Here is a 20477-nt window from a genome sequence, read left to right as displayed (position 1 = left end):
TTCTCAATTTTCTTTCCTCTTCTCCATCTTCTTCATTTTCCTCTTCTCCTCCTTCTTCTTCTTCATGTTCTTTTCCTTCTTTTTCTTCTTCTCCATTTTCTTCTTTTTCTTCTCCTTCTTCTCCATCTTCTTCTTCTTCTACTACTTCTTGTTGTGTTTCCATAGAGCTGCAGGACTTTAGATTGCAGTGAAAAATGGGTCCCAGTGAGGAAAAATGTAACAAGAACTTTGGTCCATTCTTTCCAAAACATCTCTGCAGTGAGCTGAAACTTGTTAGCTGGTGATTCCTCAGGTCGTTCTTCCATTACAGCCTTAATTACATTAGAGGCGTGTTTACTGAGTGAAGCTGAAGGATGACTTCCAGGTTTTTTTCTGCTGCAGGTGGTTGGATGTGCTGGCAGGTGGAGGCGACGCCGACAGGCTGCTGAGAGGCTTCAGGTGTCGGAGACGGGAGTTGGACGTTACGGAGGCTCACGTCGAAGCTAAACAACGAGCTGGAAGGACCGGGCCCAGTTTCCAGGGACTCTGCACAGGTCGGCCTTTGTTTGGCTGCTCAGACGGAAACGTACGAGTCTGGATGTAAAGACGAACATGAGCAGGAGGAGGGAGGCCGAGGACTCTGCAGACGCTTTAATGACTCAGATGTGCTGAAGGAACACAGCTGTTACTGCAACACCGTCAGGGAATCAAACCTGTGAGCCACAAAAAGCTGCTACGTTTGGAGTTTTGATTGTTTAGGACGTTACTTAGACAAGGTGCATCAGGATTTCTTGGGAAAATTGCATTCAAAATTACTCGAAATTTGTCAAAAATCATTAAATGTTTGTCTGAAAAGATTTAAATTATGACAAAGTGGCTCAAATTTTGCCTTAAATGATTCCAAAATTGTCTGATATGACCAAAATTACATTGTATATGTCCAAAATGACTCCGAATCTGACCAAAACAATGCAAAAAACTGTACAAAATGACTCAGAATTTAATGAAAATGACCAAGAATTTGTTCAAAGCAACTCCAAATTTGACTGAAATGACTAAAAGTCTGTCCACAGAAACTCACAATTTGACCACAGTGACTCAAAATTGTTCTAAATGACTCACAAGCTGACCAAAAGACTCAACATTGGTCTAAAGTTCCTCAAAAATTGTTAAAACATTACTCTAAATTTGACTAAAATTCTGAAAAGTTTGTTTAAAAGGATTCTCATTATGACAAAAATGGGTCAATATCTGTCTTCAGTTAGTTGAAAACGGTCCGACATGTCTCTAAATCTGACCAATGTTACACTACATGTCCAAAATTATTCACAATCTGACCCAAAATAACATTACATATGCTCAAAATGGCTCCGAATTGGACCAAAATAATGCAAAACTGTACCAAAGCCTGGATATGAATATACAAAACTGTTAATGACCTAAATATGAATGCAGAAAATATGATGATATTTACACAAAAATTTATGAAAATCTACATATTCACACACAAAAGTGTCAAAAACCTGGATAATAACGTACAAAACTGTGAAAACCTGAATATTTATGCATGAAAGTGTCAAAAATCTTCATGTTAACACATAAAACTGTTACAAACTTGCATATTTAAGTCACAAACTATTGAAAACTTGAATGTTTAAGCACAAAACTGTCAGACCCTTGGTTATTAACTCACAAAAGTGTTTAAAAATCTGAATATTAATGAAATAAACTGCTATAAACCTGGATATTAATGTATAAAACTGTAAAAATATGAATATTAAGACAAAAAGCTTTTCAAACCTGGATATTAACACACAAAACTCTCAGAAAAATTGATATAAACACACAAAAGTGTCAACAAAACTCTGCCAACGGGTCAATATCTCAATATATTGACCCGTTATATAGAAAACGTTATATAGAAACGTTATATATATAAAAAGAAATAACTCACCAAAATGACACCATTTACTACAGCCAGAAACCTTAAAACCAGAAAGAACCTTTGAATTTTTTAAATTCCAACTGTTCCTGAACTCATCCTGCAGCTTTTGTGGCCCAGCTGAGTTCTGCTGAAAGCTTAAAATCGTAAAATTTAATCAACAACATTTAATTGTGCCAAAAATAAAGCGCTTCCACTGAGCAGACTCTGTAAAAAAGAAAAAATTCTGGGCTCCTCTGCGCATCTATAAAGCCATTAATGACTCAGATGTGATGAAGAATCATGTAGCAAAATTCTGAAAAAAACAACAACAAAAAATGCCCACAAACTGTTGGGGTAAAGGCGCATTCATGCACACTTCCAGGAAACTCAAACATTTCTACAAACTACAGACTAATCTGCAAGTTCAGAGCTGAAACATTTGGATTATTCCATGAGAAATGACAGAGTAGTGTTGAGTTGACTGAATTTCTTTTAAATTTGTGGAATGCAGGAGAGTTTAATTCTACTTTCTGCGGCAAGTTTGCAGTAAAACTGTGAATCAGCAGCCGTCGGAGCAGCTCACTTGTGCATATGTTCATGGAGAGTTTCTAGGAAGGAGCTCAGAGTGGAGTTAAAATAAGCAAACAGCTCGTCTGGCGGCTGCAGTCTGGTTCCTCTGGCTCTAAATATCGGTGACAGGTGTCTTAAAGCAGCACCTGGACTTCATTATCCCTCCAGACACAGCTGGAGCTCCGCCAGCAGCCGCCGCCGTCACGCCGTGCACGCTCCAGCTCCAGGCGTGTGCACGTGCAGGTATGCAGACGCTCTGAACTACACTACTACACTCTGCTGCTGCTCGCATGCTTTCAGATTTCAAAACAAAAGCACACCGTCGCCCTCAAATGGCCTCTTTTGTGGGAGAAAGTCTGGTTCTGCTTCGATATTTCAGTCGTCACAGACGGAAAAAACAAAACTTATCAAGACCATGTCCATCATGACTGTCTGAAACACGAGTTGTTGTCGTATAAAACAATCCTGGATTTCATGAAAGGTTTTCTAGAAATCAAAAATCTGACGGGTCAAAAGTATACAGGATACATAGACCTTTTTAGGACTACTTTAGGACTGTCTTAGGCAAGTTTTAGATTTTCTTTTAACAGCAAAAACACCAAACCTACCATCAAGCATGGAGGTGGCAGCATCATGCTCTGGGGCTTTCTAGAAGTACTTCTGGACTGGTTTCAGACTGTATGTTGGACTGGTTCTGGACTTTCTTGGGACTGGTTTATGTTTGCTTTCAGTCTTGGTTCTCCTGGTTTTGGATGTGACTTAAAGTTGGTTTAGTATTTATTTTACTCTGGACCAGGACTGGTTTCAAACGGTCTTGGGCAGGTCTTAGACTTTTTTAGAAGCATTTTAGGTTTGGTTTCGGTACTGGTTTCAGAAGTTTTTAGGACTGTTTTAGGACTGGTTTCAGATGGTCTTTGGCAGGTCTTTTTAGCCCCAAGAACACCAAACCTACCATCAAGCATGGTGGTGGTAGTATCATGCTCTGTGGAACTGGAGCTTTACACAAAGTAAATGGAATAATGAAGAAGGAGGATCACCTCCACGTTCTTCAGGAAAACCTAAAACCATCAGCAGAAGGTTGATCTTGGACACAGTTGGATGTTTCAACCAGACAATGAGTCCAAACACACATCAGACGTGGTAAAGAAATGGTTCCATCAGGATGGAATTAAGGTTCTGAACTGGTCTCCACAAAGTCCTGACTTAAATCATCAAGAATCTGAAGAAACAAGTCAGAAAGACAACAAATTTAGTTGAACTGAACCAATTCTTTTGCAGTTCAACTAAATTTGTCATCTTTCTGACTCAGACTTTAATCAGTTAAATTGACAGTATAATGATACTGCCACTTCCATGCTTGACGGTAGGTATAGTGTCCAGAGGAGTCAAAGACAAACCAGAAGAACTGAACTGAGGTGGAAATGGAATAATTTACCCAAATATTAACATTTCTCTTTGTATATTATTGACCCAAAACACCTTTAATGAATCTATGAAAGAACCAAACTCCATGACTGATTTTTTGTGTCTTGATGATTCAGAGTCCTAGTAGTTACTGGAAACTGAAGACTGCCATGTTATATGACTTTGCACCAGCAGAGAAGCACACCTGAACTCGTGCACCACCACATGTCATGCTGTCTACACTCTCGGTCGGCCTCCAGACAGCTTCTTCCTCCTTCGCTCTGCTGTCGTTTCCCAGCCAGGAAGGGAGGCTCGGAGGACGAAAGTAAACACCGTCCCCTCATCCTCCCTCATCCTGGTCCCACCCTGACGGACCCCCGGGGCCCCTCGCCTCTCGTCTTGTTTTCGTAGCGCTGGCAGCCTCAGCAGACGGACAGACAGTCCGATACATCAGACCAACGCTGGACGTTTATTATCTGACACTGGACACCGGCCAGACTCTGCTGTAACACGAACATCACGGCTTGAAATGGGGCAGAATGGGGCGAAAAAATGGTGCAACTAAGATTCAATTAGAAGGCAGATGGATAATTATTTGGGCTCTTCATGTTGTGTAGATCAAACTATTAATTTAAAAATAAATAAAAGGAGCTGCAGCTTTGAAAGACTTTTAGAAACACAAAAAAAGATGCAACAAATGCATAGAAATAAGTGAAATTGGGTAAAATCACTCAGTAGTTGTCTATTTGACAAAAATACAAGCAGTTCATCCAAAAGTACTATCTAAAAGTTTTCAGAAATTGTCCAAAATGACTCAAAATTTGACCACAATGACTGGAAAAGTGACCAGAAGGACTCCAGAGTTTTCCAGCGACTAAAAAATTGTCTAAAATAACTCACAATGTGCTGAAAATGACTCAACATTTTTCATTTATCATTCAAAGATTTTCAAAAATTATTAAAAGAGGACTCAAAATTTGACAACAGTGACTCAGTGACCAAAACAACTTTAAAGTTTTCTAAAATACCTCAAAACCTGTCTAAATGAGTGAAAAATTGACAAAAGTGACTCAAAATGGCCATAAATGACAAAACACGTGTCCTTTATGACTCCAAGTATGTCAAAAATTACTCAAAAAAGTGACAAAATGACTCAAAATCTTACAAAAATGACTCAACATTTGTCTTCAGTGACTCACAATTGTCCAAAATGACACTAAATATGACCAGAATAATTCAATGTAGTTGCAAAGAAGGCCTCTGTCGCCAAACCTCACCCTAACAATCTTATGTGTTATTTTAATGCGATGAAATTCCATGTAAAAGGTTAAAATGCAAAAAAATTACCGAATTTGGCTAAAATGACTCAACATTTGTCTGCAGAAATTGACAAAAATTACAAACAGTTTGTCCAATAGGGCTGAAAATGTGAGCAAAATTACTCAACATGCATCCAAAACGACTAAAATAATTGGTCAAAATGACTCAAAATTTGCCTAAAATGACCCAGAATTTGTCCTTGATGACTTGAAAATTATCCACCCGAACATCTTTCTACAGCTGATGAACAAACCCACAAAAGAGAGGAAACATGGAATAGATAAATATATATAGTATGTGGAGACAAAACTGTCAAAATGAGGCACTAAATGGCATAAACAAAGTACAAAACAACACAAAGGAGACACAAAGCGACACAAATTACAGAAAAACACACGAAACGTCAGAAACGAGACACAAAATGACGCAAAACAAGAAAAGCGAAGAACGAATCAACAAAAACAAGACACAGATGACTAAAATGAGACACAAAGTGACACAAATGAGACAGAAAGCAAAAACAAAATGATGACAAATTGTCAGCATGCTGTTGGAGATCCATTCAACAAACTGCAGAGGCTGGAGGCATGGAGATAACTGGATATCTAAGGTATGTAGAGATAAAACTGTCACAAAACAAGACAAATTACACACAAATTACACACAAAAAAACACAAAACAACAGAGACGAGACACAAACTGGACACAAAACAAGAAAAGCGAGGAACGAAACAACAAGAACGAGACACGAAACGACTAAAAGAGACACAGAATGAGAGAAATGAGAAACAAAACAACAGAAAGGAGACAAAACCGTCAAAAGAGAGACAAATCAACACAAACGAGACACAAAATTAGACAAACGAGACAGAGAACAAAAAACAAAGCGAGAAGACCGAGACACAAATTACAAAAAAAGACAAAAAAAGACAAAAAAACTACGGAAACGAGACACAAACTGGACACAAAACAAGAAAAGCGAGGAACAAAACAACAAAAACAAGACACAAAACGACTAAAAAGAGACACAGTTGTTGGAGATCCATTCAGCATGGAGAAACATCTTTGTACTGATGAGCGGAGGAAAAGTTTGAGGAGGCTTTTGTCTTTTTCTAATTTATCCAATATAACGTCGTCACATTTCGTAAAACCCTTTTTCTGAGTTCTGTCTGTTGTTGGTTTCTGTGGATTATTTTCTCTCTTAATCAATTCTCTGCCAGAAAATGGTGAAAATTATTCACATTTAAGAAGCTGGGACGACTTTTCTATTTAAAAAATGATCTTAAACCGACCCAATGATGATGGAAATAGTCGGTAATTCAATCGCTGACGTGTGTAAACAGACAAAACTTTGCGTTGCAGCTTTGTGTTCCTTCCCGAGTCTTTTTTCGTCTTTTTTCTTCGTCTCCGGGTGAATCCGATCCCGTCACTCCGGCTCTTGTTTCTGGGAACGTCGGCTCTGAACGGAGAGTCAATAAACGGGTCGGAGTTCAAGTGTGAGCTTCATTTTGGCCTGAAGGGTTGAATAAACTGGGCCGACCTCCGCTCACATTCTCAGACCGACTCGGAGCTTTTCACAAGATATCTCTCTAGAAAATCCAGTTCCACGTCTGGAGTTCTGAGTTGTTTCGCACATGAATTTGGCTTCCATTCGTCCTTATTTAGAAGGTGCTTGTGAATCTAATTCTCATCTGTTTTTAAAGATAAAACTTTGTTTTCTGGAAGGAAAATGTTCAGAAATAAAACAAACAGACACAAGGTAAGACATTCAGGGTCTAAAAAGCAGAAAAGCAATAAGATATCAGAACGATGAAGAAGAAGCGCCAGATTAAGACTGGAATAGAACGTTAATGATTAATGCTGCCAGTTATACCAAGGTAAAGAGTGATATTAGACATGAACATGAAATGTTGCACCTGAACATGTACACCCCCTGTCCAAAGTTTTAGGACACTTTCTCATTCAAATAAAGTAGAACCTGTCCTACAACTTTTGACAGGGGGTGCATCTACCAGATTTGGTACACATGTGCAGCACATCAGGCTGAACAAAAAAGTCAGTGACAGCCACATTCCAAACCCAACAGGAAGTGAGCTATTTTGCGTTCAATGTCAGATTTTGCCCATTTTTTATTTTTTCTAGAGCAAACTCCTCCCAGGGGGAAACTCCAATTCACCTCAAATTGGGCCAGTACATACAGGAGGCCTTAATGATCCAAAGTTATTAAAATCTTTTTCCATAGTCAAAGGGCGTGTCCGTGGCGGCCTCTGGAATTTTGATCCTTCGCCATGAAATGTCAAATGCTGTGTAAATGCCCTGAACATGCTCCAATCTGCCTGAAACTTTACATGTATGATCAGAGTCCTGTCCTGATCACATCCATGTGATGAAATACACCCCCTGTCAGAAGTTGTAGGACAGGTTCTGCTTTATTTGAATGAGACAGTGTCCTAAAACTTTTGACAGGGGGTGTAGCTGGAAATGATCATTTGGTCCAATATGAAGTCACTTTGAACGATTTTTGAGTCATTGAAGACAAATATTGGGTCATTTTTGTCAACTTTTGACTATTTTTGGACAAATTATGAGTTGTTTTTATAAATTTCTGACTCCTTTTGGACAGTTTTGTGACACATTTAGAGTCACTTTGGACATTTATTCACAAAAACTGAAAAATCTTTAATTGACAAAGTGTTACCAACACCCTAAACAAATGTCATCTCCACATACTCTACATATTTATCTATTTCCACGTTTCCAGCCTCTCCAGACGTTTCCTCTCTCCTCTATTCTTCATCTATAGAAAGATGTTTCTCCATGCTGACTGTATCTCCAACAATTTGCTCCTCTCTTCTCTGTTTCTGAGCCATGCTGATGTTATTTTATTCATCCAGTAGCTTTGATTTTACTCTCTGCCTGCAGTTCAGCCAGAAAACTTTAGGATTTTTTGTCACCAGACTGATGCTTACAGTTCAGTCAGTCATGGAGAATCAGTTGTACCAAGAAGTGCAAAGTTTTTAGTCTTTTACAGAATGTGATTTCTGCAAACCGTTTATTTTTGTGACAAGTACAATGAAGTGATTTTTGATGATGATCTGGTTAATGTCACGTATGATTATGATTCTTTCTGTCTTTACAGATAAACTGTAACTTTGTAGATTTTTTAGAGGATAATGTGAGGAGGAATTGTTAGGGTTTTTTTTAGCAAATCTGATAGAAATGGAGAATTTCTGTCTGAATTTTAAATGAAGCGTATAAAATAAAGCTCAGATTTGGTTCAGTTTCCTGAGTTTAAGGGCTGCTGGAAAGTTGAAAATCTGACCTGTCTTTCTGTTTAGTTTCCAGATGACAACTTGTGTAATTTTGATGATTTTTAAGGAAATAACATGACTTTTAAACTTGGATTTCTGGCTTCCAGGCAGATAATTGGTGGGATTTTGGCCATTTTTAGAAGATAACATGACTTTTAAAGTAGATTTTGGTGTTCTGGGGTTAAAAAAACTTTACATATTCAGCTTAAACCTCGACATCTGGATATTTTAACTAAAAACTAAAGACAGATGTACTTTTCTAAACTATTAGGAGCAACTTTTCTCAAAGTTTTCTCAAGAACTGTTTGGGTTTTTTAACCAAATGGTTGAACTTTTAAATGAAAACATGCAGGAAAAAGTGATTTGGATGATTTTAAGCTCAGATTTTGTTTAGTTTCCTGAGTTTATGGGCAGCTGGAAAGCTGAAAATCAGATGTTTCTTTGTGTTTTTAGTTTCTGGATAATGTTTGGTGGGATTTGGGTTATTGTTTTAGAAGATAACATGACTTTTAAACTAGGGTTTTCTGGTTTCAGGCTTATAACTTGTGGGATTTTGGTCATTTTTAGAAGAAAACATGACTTTTGAAGTGGATTTTGGTGTTTGCAGGCTTGACAATCTGACATTTCTTTCTGTGTTTTAGTTTCTAGCTGATATTTGGTGTAATTTGATGACTTTTTAGAAGATAACATGACTTTGAAAGCAGGTTTTGCTATTCTTGGGTTAAAAAAACTCTGATTTTTCAGCTTAAACTGTGCTAAAACCTTCACATCTGGACATTTTTAACTAAAAATCATCAAATCGCAGCTTTTAGGTGTTTAATTGACTATAAAAACGAGCCTCTACCAAACACTTTCACCCTCCTAACTTCAATAATGACCAGAAATGTGTTTAATCTCAGCTCCAGGATCTTTCTGCACAGGCAGATGGTACTTTTCTAAACTACTAGCAGAAAGTTTTGTAAGCACTGAAAGTGAAACTGGACATCAGATCGTTATTTTATTCCTGTAACTCTGCAGCAGTCTGAGGCCAGAATGTGCAGTTTGACAAGTAGCACTGGCACGAACGCTCGCCTCTACCTCACCGGTTTACACACACACACGCAACACACACATCTCACAACAGCTGACAAGTTTCCAGACAGACTCGGGCCTCTCCAGCAACACACACACACACACACACATGCATGCCTGCACAAACACACACTCACACCGCTTTGAGAGGGAGTCTGCATTATTTTGTGGGTTTGTTTTGGTCTGGTGCAAAACACATTGGCTCTGGTATTGCCTCGTAAACACACACACACACACACACATACACAAGCAAAAAAAAAAAAGGCCAAACTATGCAGACACAAAAACACACAAGAACTCCCAGCAGCAGAAAGCACTCACCTCGCCTGCAGCAGTCCAAGGGCCGTCTGGGTCCGAGCTGAGGATGCCGCTCAGTGTGTGTGTGTGTGTCGGTGTGTGTGTGTGTGTGCTGGTGTGTAGCAGCAGCGTTGTGTTGCTGCCGTCGCCGTGGAGTGAAGAGGAAGAAAGTGAGGAAGGGAGGGAGGGAGGTAAGGTGTTCTCTGGCTGCATCCTCCTCCTCGGCGGTGGGAGGATCGGCTCTGCCTCCGGTCTCTCTCTCCGCTTTATTAGCATCTCTGGATGGATCCACTGCAGCTGAACTTCACGTTTTCAGGTGTTTTAAGGGTTCAACGGCTCCTGAAATGCGACTCACACACTCATGAAATGTGGTGAGGACACAGACAGAACAGTCTCCAGCTGATAGAAATTCGTAAATGGATCCAGTAGAGGTCACATTTTCAATTACTGGACCTTGACAATGGAAACAGATGCAACCAGTGGTGGTATTGTGTCTTCATAAAGTTTCTGTAAGTGATATATGGATGGATCCATATTTCAACTGAAGTACAGTCTTTGGTCGACATTTCATGAACTTCTGAGGCTCTGACATCAGTAGAATCTGATGTGTTAAAGATTGACCAGACAAGGTTCCAGTTTTTAGATATTTTGACAAATGACGACACCAATATTATTCCATTTGGACAATTTGTCTGTCACTAATTTTAAGTTATTTCAGACAATCTTGTCTAACAACTTAGAATTAGAGCAAATTGACTCAAAAATGCCCAGAAATTACTCAAAAAATGCCCAAAATGCCTCAAAATCTGTCCAAATTGACCCAAGATTGCCCATGTGGAATAATATTAGCATCGTCATGAGTCAAAATATCTAAAAACTGGAACTTTAGCTTGTCAAACGTTCCACACATCAGATTCTAGTAATGTTAGAGCCTTAAAAGTTGGTGAAATGTCGACCAAAGACTGTATTTTAGTAGAAATATGGATCCATCCATAGATATATATACATTTGCAGTACCTTGACAATTTTGCACTTTTTCCATTTTTCATCATTAGAACATTTCGATTTGCTGGAGACTTTTGTGTCTGAGTCCTCACCAAATGGGAGTTTTATTTCTGCAGATAGTAGACCTTTAACATGACTGTCTGACATGACACAGACTGACTCATAACCCAAATGAACGGTCACAGACAGATGAGACAGAAGTGAACTCCTTATTTCCCACAGAGATCTCCTCCCCAGGGTCCTCTGCTGCCTAACTGAGCTCAAATTTCAGTTTCTGGAAATTCTCATTCATTTTCTCAGGTTGAACTGATGTGAATATCGGGTAAGCCAACAAGCTCTCATATTATGCTGATGCTAAAATCATTTCAGAGTCAAAATTCTGGGTTTTTGAGTTTTCCTTTAGTGTGCTAGGCTCTGGACGAGAGGACACATGGAGACTCTGAAGTCAACTGGAAGAAGGTTCTTTGGTCTGAGGGACCAGGATGGAGCTTTTTGTCCATCAGATGATATGCTTGGTGGACACCAAACACTGAACATTGGCACAAACACACCATCCCCACTGCAAAGCACGGTGGTGGCAGCATCATGATGTGAAGCACGGTGGTGGCAGCATCATGATGTGAAGCACAGTGGTGGCAGCATCATGATGTGAAGCACGGTGGTGGCAGCATCATGATGTGAAGCACAGTGGTGGCAGCATCATGATGTGAAGCACGGTGGTGGCAGCATCATGATGTGAAGCATGGTGGTGGAAGCATCATGATGTGAATACTTTATGTAAATCTGCCCAAAAAAGCCTAATTAAATGTAGAAAAGTAATAAAATGGAAAACTTACAGGAGCTAAGGAGTTCCTACAAATATTATTGACATTTTGACAAAAATACGACAAAAATGCAAAAATTGTCTCATCTAACTGTCTTATCCATATTTTTAATGTGCTTTAAATTAGACATATGCTTCAACTTAAAATGGAACAATTCATGTAAGATTATATTACTTAAACGTAAAGTTAAGATAAACGTATATCTGCGAGTACTGTAGCATGCTCCCACGTTATCATTCCAATTCAAAGCCTGAAAAGAGCAAATTGAAGTTCTTGAAGGCCAAAAAAGTTCATTATCAGTCTGGAAGTTCAGCTTGAAGTGGTTGAGTTTTAACTTGATGCGTCTGAACTTCTCCTTTAAGAGACTGGAAACACTCAGAGAAGCCAAAACCAGATGGGAGGACGGAGGAATGAGAGTGAATGATGAGAGGAGGACGAGCAGACGAGGACCACCGGGTCGGCCCACCAGGTCGTCTTCCTCCCGTCTGTCTGTCCTCTTTTATTCCTGCAAGTCCGGCCAATGTTTTCCTCCGTCGTCCTCCGCTGTTATTCCTCGGCCCTCCCTCCTCTATCGGCTTTATTCCAGCTCTGTTTCTACAGCTGTCTCTCTGCAGACATGCACTTGTTTCGCTCCGTCTCGATCTCTCAGTCCTGTTTCATGTCCTTGAACTTCAGTGGCTCGAAGCAAAAGATCACGGTCGTCTTTGGTTTCCAAAGACTCTGACAACTCCTTATGTCTTCGTCACAAAAAACAGTCCTGCATTTTGGTTCTTTAGTATCTTTATTGAAGGTCTTCTGGAAATACGACAAAGTATGCTGGGTTAAAAATGTACATACAGCAACTTGAATTGCCCCTTTTGGTCATGCAGAAAGTTGTGTTCATCAAACTTTCTTAGCATTGTGGCTTCTTAACTCCTCATGAGTGATTCCAATAGCTTACAGTTGGTGGCTCCTCTCAGTCATTTTAAATAGAACCCATTAGATCCACTCATTAGACTCAGGAGAGGAGAGAAGGTGAGACCTTTAACCCCAAGAACACCAAACCTACCATCAAGCATGGTGGTGGGAGTATCATGCTCTGTGGAACTAGAGTTTTACAGAAAGTAAATGGAATAATGAAGAAGGAGAATTACCTCCATGTTCTTCAGGAAAACCTAAAACCATCAGCAGAAGGTTGATCTTGGACACAGTTGGATGTTTCAACCAGACAATGAGTCCAAACACACATCAGACGTGGTAAAGAAATGGTTCCATCAGGTTAGAATGAAGGTTCTAAACTGGTCTCCACAAAGTCCTGACTTAAAACATCAAGAACCTGAAGAAACGAGTCTGAGTCAGAAAGATGACAAATTTAGGGGAACTGAACCAATTCAGTCCAGAGGAATTGAAGATAAACCAAAAGCTTGAAACCACAAGAACCAAACCTAAGAGAAAATTGACAAATTGAACTGAATATTAGCATTTATGAATGTATTTTACTTTGTGTAAAGCTCCAGTTCCACAGAGCATGATACTGCCACCTTCATGCCTGATGGTAGGTTTGGTGTTCTTGGGGTTAAAGGCCTCACCTTCAGTTTTTGTTCCATCTGACCACAGAATTTTCCTCCAGAAGGTTTTTTCTTTGTCCATGTGATCAGCAGCAGACTTGAGTGGAGCTTTAAGGTTCTGCTTCTAGAGGAAGAACTTCCTTCTTCATGGATCCTCTCAGCTCATGTTGATGTAAAACCCTGTGGACACTGACAGCTGTGTTCCAGCAGCTTCTCATCCATTCAGACCTGCTTTCTGATGGTTCTTGGTTGACTCTTGACCATCCTGACCAATGGTCTCTCAGCAGCAGGTGATAGTTTGTGTTTTCTTCCTTATGGTGGCAGTAACACAACTGGACCATGAACTTTATTCTGACAAACTGATGATTGTGGATCTGAAGCTGCTTCAAAATGGCTCCAAGTGACTTTCTGACTTGTTGTAGTCGATGATTTTCTTTTTCAGGTCTTTGCTGATCTCCTAAGGTTTTCCACTGCAGTGTTTGAGTCTAATGAGTGGATCTAATGGGTTCTATTTAAACTGGATCAGAGGAGGCAGCAGCTGTAGTCAATTAGAATCACTCAGAGAAAGTTAAGAGTCCACGAAACTAAGAAAATTTAATTAACACAACTTTCTACATCACCAAAACTGATCATTGAGTTGCTGTATGTATGGTATTTCCATAAAACCTTTAATAAATCTATGAAACAACCAAAGTGAATGATTGTTTTTGCAACAAAGACTTATGTGTTTTAAATATTACATCGTAGAGAATTAGGAGTTGTAGGACTCTTTTGTAACTAAACAGTACTATGATATTCATGCTCTTCACCAGGGGATGGAAATTGTATCTGGATAAATTCACACAGTTTCAGGAGCTCCTGTCCTCTTTGCTTTTCCCTCCACCTCCGTCCTTTCACTCTTTAACTTCTGCTGCCGGTGAGTCTGTCGGCTACGTTAGCGCCGCTCTGCTCCATCGCCAGATTTACAAGCTGATAGAGAGGGAGGCTGCCAGGCCAGAATAATATATACTCATATTTATGTAATTAAAGCCCAGCGCCCTCTGCATGACAGCAGAATAAAAGCTATTAGGAAAATGTGTTTGCAGCAGCTCCCATGGGTGTGTTTTTGTGTTTGCAGTCTGGAGTCATTAGGGCTGCAGCACGCAGACAAAAGAGCAATTAAAGCCGTTATAAACGCCACCGCAAGGAGAAGAAAAGCCTCGCTCGGAAATGTGTGAAGGAAAACACACTTCTCCCTGAAAACGCTGCAAAGTAACACACAGATCTGAGTATAGAGAGGCAGACTTTCTGTTTCTGAACAGCCTCAAACAGCAGGAATGAATTACAGAGCAGCACAATGGTAGAAAAAATGGTTTGAATAAATTCTGCAATTTTCACCAGATGAGTTGAAAAAAGGCCGTGTTTAGTTGAATTTATCTGCATCAAAGTTGCAAAAAGGAATTTTTTTCTTGCAGTTTAACGCTAGCAAAGGCATCTGAAAATAGTTATTTTTTGCTTTTTGGTGCTGATTTTAATTTGAAAGGCACGAATAAAGACATTGTTTTTGCTCATCATCATCCTTTCTGCACTCAGAATACAACCATAAATTTGACTTCTTTTCTTTCCTCACTATAGACACCAAAAATGTGTCTCTACCCAGCTGTAAACTTTTTTATTTCTGCAGGAAAGTTAGACGTTTTAACATGGACGTCTATGGGGATGGACTCAGGTTTGGAAGCAGCCTCTAGTGGACATTTGAGGAACTGCAGCTAAAAAAATTGGGCCTCAAAATCAAAAATTACACAAACAAGACACTAAATGCCAAAAAAAGATAAAACCCGAAATATGAAACACAAAACAACACAAGTAACAAACAAATAACACAAACATGAGATAAAACAAACATGAGACACCGAAAAAGACAAAAAAAAACAGAAATGAGACTAAGAAGAACACACAATGAGACACAAAACAGAGACTGACAGAGATGAAGTCTGAAGCTCTGAGTCGCTGTTTTTCTTTTTTGTTCTGAGTGAGCGACTCTGAAACTCTAGGTGTTTTTAAAAACTGACCTGGAGGTCGGAGGTCGCTGCTGGTTCTGAGCCAATCAGAGGGAAGCCTGATGTTTGTCCAGATGTGTGGAGGAAGTCGTCTCTGGTTCCCACACCGAGGACAGAAAGCACAAACTGGACGAGAAGAAGAAGAAGAAAAACCACGAGAAGTTTCGTTTAATATAAACAGTGTTTAATATAACACTGCAGAACAACAACACAAAATGAGACAAAACAACACAAGCAAGAAAAAATCCAGACAAACTGAGAGGAAACATAAATGAGACAAAATGACATAAAACAGACACACGAGAGGCACAAAATGACACAAACATGATGCAAAATGACACAAGAATACACACAAACAATACACAAAACGACAAAAACAAGTCACGTCAATGTGACAAAACCACACAAAATGACATAAATGAGACACAAAATGACAAAAATCAGACACAAGTAAGACGCAAAATGGCACAGGTGAGACGCAAAACAACCAAAACAAGACGCAGAACACAAATAAAACACAAAACGAGAAAACCACAAAATGACAATAAGTCATACCAATGTGAGAAAACCACGCAAAATGAGAGACATGAGACACAAAATGGCAAAAACTAGAAACAGGACATAATAATTTTAACGGTTGTATGTTATTGTTAATTAATTTTCTATAAAACATATTAAGATTTTTGTTAATATATGTGAATAATATTTAATATAATGTTTAGTTGTTTCACTATTATTTGCCTGATAAATAACAACACAGTTTGAAACAAGTTCCTGACAGATTTTCTAAAATATTTGTGCTTTGTCGTTTCATTCGTGTGTGTGTGTGTGTGTGTGTGTGTATACTGCATGTATGAATACATATGACTCGAAAATTATTTAAAGTGGCTCAAAAGTCGTCAAAATTACATAAAACATCTGAAATAAAACAAACTTCCTTTTAAAATGGTCAAAAAGCAAAATAATTGTTTAAAACGACACAAAACCAAAAAGCAAAATCACACAAAAACGAATCCAAAAATCTAAATTAGTTAAACATGGGCATTAAGCCTCAGGTTTGCTCGCTTTGTTTTGTTTTTTGTCTCAGTTAACTCCTCATATTTTTGTGTTTTTGCTCCTCATTTAACAAACTTTTTGCTTACATAATAAACTCCATTTCTGTTGCTGCAGTCACAGGTTGGAGTATTTCAGGCTCTTCCTCCTCCTTCTCTTACTTCCACTTTCTCCTTCCTCCTGACCTCTGGACCTCCTGACTCCATGCCGGGGTCACGTCAGGTCATCCTGCTGCTGACGGTAATGAAGACTCAGTGGAGAAAACAGCCACAGCTGATTCATTCTTCCCCCAGAGAGAGTCGAGTCCTGCCGGCTGCTGAAACAACATTTCACAGAGAACTGAAGCCACAGAGAGTCACTTTTACTGCAGGTCTGACCGATAAAATATCAACTAGCTCTTCTTAAACGGGCACACACTGTGGTAAATGAGTGTTAAAATACAGCTGAGTTCTAACAGAAGTGGTTTCAACAAAATATGATCAAAAACTGCAGAATCTGAAACAAGAAAGACTGAGAGGAAGAATGGAACAAAAAACTCAACACAGAATAACACAAAACCACAAGAAAACAGACACAAAGTGGCATAAAAGGAAATGAGATGAGAAAAATGGAACACAAAATGACAACGGAGATAAAACTCACAAGCAAAACAATATAAACGAGAAACAAAATGAGAAAACAAGAGTTTCAAAGCTGACAAAAATGAGACGAAACGTCACAAACGACACAACAAAAACAGACGATTACAGAAGATAACGGAAATGAGAAAAAAACGAGACAAAAGACGCACAAAACAACAAAACGGACATAAAATGACAGAAACAAGATTCAAAATGACACAAATGAGACAAAATGAGACAAATTTGATGCAAAACGACAAAACACGAGATAGAATGAAGCTGACGAGGCACAAAACCACACAAACTAGATGCATAATGACTAAAACTGGACACAAAACAACAGAAATGAGACACAAAACTGGACAAAATAGCATAAATGAGACAGAAAACAACACGAACGTGACATGAAACGACAAAAATCTGGACAAAAACTGGACACAAAATGACAGAAACGAGACAAACAAGTCATAAAATGACAAAAATCTGACAGAAAATGAGACACAATGACACAAAAACAAGATTCAAAGTGACACGACAACAGAAATGAGACAAAACGAAGATAATGAGACGCATAATGACTAAAATATGACACAAAACAACAGAAATGAGACACAAGACGAGACAATGACACAAAAGCTCATGAAGCACACAAACGAGACACAAACCTACAGTTGTAGTTGTGTTGGTTACACTGGGAGAGCTACATGAAGACATGACTGTAAAATGTAGACTCATGTTCTGCTGCTGTTTGTGTGTTGAACAGGAACTATCCAGGTGGAGGGATACGTGGCGGCGCTCCCCTGCAGAGGGCGTGGTTCGGTCACAGCAGCGTTTCTGAGGAACTCTGGGAATCTGAGGAGTTTAAACCTCTGAGCAGCTGGAACAGCTGAGAGGAGAACAGCTGCTGCTTCAGGACGATCAACAAACCTCACATGGAAGTTCAGACGTTTACACGCCTACTGCTGGATTTAAAGAGCTAAATCACACCAGATACACTTTATACAACAAAAGATAAATAAAACAGTGCAGCAACAACACAAATGAAACACAAAATGACAAAAACTAGACACAGAAAAGACAAAACTATGAAAACGAGACACAAAGCAACATAAATAATACACAAAATTACACAAAAAGACGCAAAACAAAACAGACAAGACTGACAACAATGAAAACTAGACATAAAACAAAACAAATAAGGCACAAACCAATGAAAACTAAACACAAACAAGATGCAAACTACAAAAAACTATCTGCAAAGTGACATATGTGTGGCACAAAATGACAAAATGTGACAAAATGGTGAAAACCAGACACAAAATAACAAAAAAGTTTGACAAAACAACACAAGTGAAACCCAAAACGACACAAACACGACACAAGTGAAGAACACCAGACACCTAGCAACACAAACGAGACAGAAAATGAGGAAAAAATGACACAAAGCAACACAAAGAAAACAGAAAATGAGGAAAAAATGACACAAAACAAGACAAAGAAAACAGAAAATGAGGAAAAAATGACACAAAGCAACACAAAGAAAACAGAAAATGAGGAAAAAATGACACAAAGCAACACAAAGAAAACAGAAAATGAGGAAAAAATGACACAAAACAAGACAAACGAGACAGAAAATGAGGAAAAAATGACACAAAACAACACAGAACAGAAAATGAGGGAAAAATTACACAAAACAAGACAAAGAGAACAGAAAATGAGGAAAAAATGGCACAAAACAACACAAATGAGATAGAAAATGACTAAAACAAGATACAAATTGACAAACAGTAGCTGCAAAGTGACACATATGACATAAAATCACACAAACAAGACACAAAATGACAAAAATATGAGACAACACAACCCAAACAGGACAGAAAATGACTAAAATGAGACACAAAATGATGAAAACTGCACAGAAACTTTTTACCACCAAGTTGTGGGTTTATAATTCTTTCATAGTGAATCACATTAATAACATTCAGTCTGATCAGGTCACAAACGTTTGGTTCTAGAGTCTGATGATAGCAGAATAAATGTGGAATACTGTACTATGTAATGATGATCATTTAATATTCTATTGATATGGTGAATGATGGGAACAGATCAGTTGAAACAATAGTAATAAAACTAATACACCGTGTGAAGCACATAGAAAGAACATTTATTTATTTCCAGAAAGAATTAAAACCCTGATATCTGCGCTGGATGTTTTCATATTTGTCTCTCGGTCACGTCTGGACCATAAACTGAGCTACAGACTGATTTATTCCTCTTTTCTGTCTCCAGATGTGCATTTTACAGATGTTTGGTGGTCATTTTTATGGCCCCGCTTTGGCCGTTTACGTCTGATTCTGGATGTTTGTTCCACATTCTGGTGATTTTATGTCATAATTTGATGATTTTCTATCTCTGGTGTCTCTTATTACGTCTCTATGCTCTGACCACGCTGAAGAATCTAAAATAGAAAACATGTTCTCACTAATTTCACATAATTCCGTCTGTGTTCATTCACAGTTTTGATGCCTTCAGTGAGAATCTAGAATGAAAGTAAAGAAAAACATTCAATGAGAAGGTGTGTCCAAACTAAAGACTGATAGTGTATGTATATGCATTGTTTGTTTACTTTCTTTTGTTTTCTTTCTTTGTTGTTGTTTTTTTTACACAAAACAACTAAAATATTACAGTAAAACCTTCCATTAAGACCTTCTACCCTGGACCCTTCCATCTGGACCCTCCTGGACTGTGCTGGACCCTCCTGGACCCTCCTAGACCCTCCTAGACCTCCCTAGTCTCTCTTGGACCTTCCTAGACCCTCATAGACCCTTCATCTGGACCCTCCTAGAACCTCCTGGACCCTCATAGACTTTCCTAGACCCTCCTGGACCTTCCTAAACCCTACTAGACCCTCTTGAACCCTCCTAGATCCTCCATCTGGACCCTCATAGACCCTCCTGGACTCTCCTAGACCCTCCTGGACCCTCACAGACCCTTATAGACCCTCCTGGACCCTCCTGGACCCACATAGACCTTCCTAGACCCTCCTGGACCTTCTTAGACCCTACTAGACCCTCCTGGACCCTCACAGACCCTTATAGACCCTTCTGGACCCTCATAGACCCTCATAGACCCTCCTGGACCTTCCTAGACCTTCCTAGACCCTCCAGGACCCTCCTAGACCCTCCTAGAACATCCATCTAGACCATCCTAGACCCTCATAGACCCTCCATCTGGACCCTCCTGGACCCTCCTAGACCCTCATAGTCCCTCATAGACCGTCCTAGACCCCCCTAGTCTCTCCTGGACCTTCCTAGATCCTCCTACACCCTCCATCTGGACCCTCCTGGACCCTCCCATGTCCAGAGGAATGCTAGCAGCTGTCCACTGATGACTCGACACATGCAGACGTTTAAAGTTTAAAGACCTCAGAGGACAGCTGGTCTCCTCACTCTGATTCAGCTCCACCAGGCTGAGGGTCTCCTGCAGGATTTAGTCCGGTCTCTTCTGGTTCTG

General features: G+C 39.3%; 1 protein-coding gene across 2 annotated transcripts in view; it reads right to left on the bottom strand.

Annotated features, from left to right (window-relative positions):
- The window catches only part of adamtsl2 (ADAMTS-like 2), a 46449-nt gene extending 36018 nt beyond the window's left edge, over positions 1 to 10431 (bottom strand). Inside the window, exon 1 of one of the 2 annotated variants that reach the window (XM_051950896.1) lies at positions 9901 to 10431. In XM_051950896.1, coding sequence (XP_051806856.1) covers positions 9901 to 10152 — 252 coding nt within the window. In that variant the 5' untranslated portion in view covers positions 10153 to 10431. The remainder of the gene's footprint in view (positions 1 to 9900) is intronic. The other variant, XM_051950897.1, reaches the window with a different exon arrangement.
- Positions 10432 to 20477: the final 10046 nt, after the last annotated feature.

The sequence above is a fragment of the Acanthochromis polyacanthus genome, chromosome 7 (assembly GCF_021347895.1).
Source record: "Acanthochromis polyacanthus isolate Apoly-LR-REF ecotype Palm Island chromosome 7, KAUST_Apoly_ChrSc, whole genome shotgun sequence".
Classification (NCBI taxonomy): Eukaryota; Metazoa; Chordata; class Actinopteri; family Pomacentridae; genus Acanthochromis; species Acanthochromis polyacanthus.
This window is presented reverse-complemented; position numbering and strand designations above follow the sequence as displayed.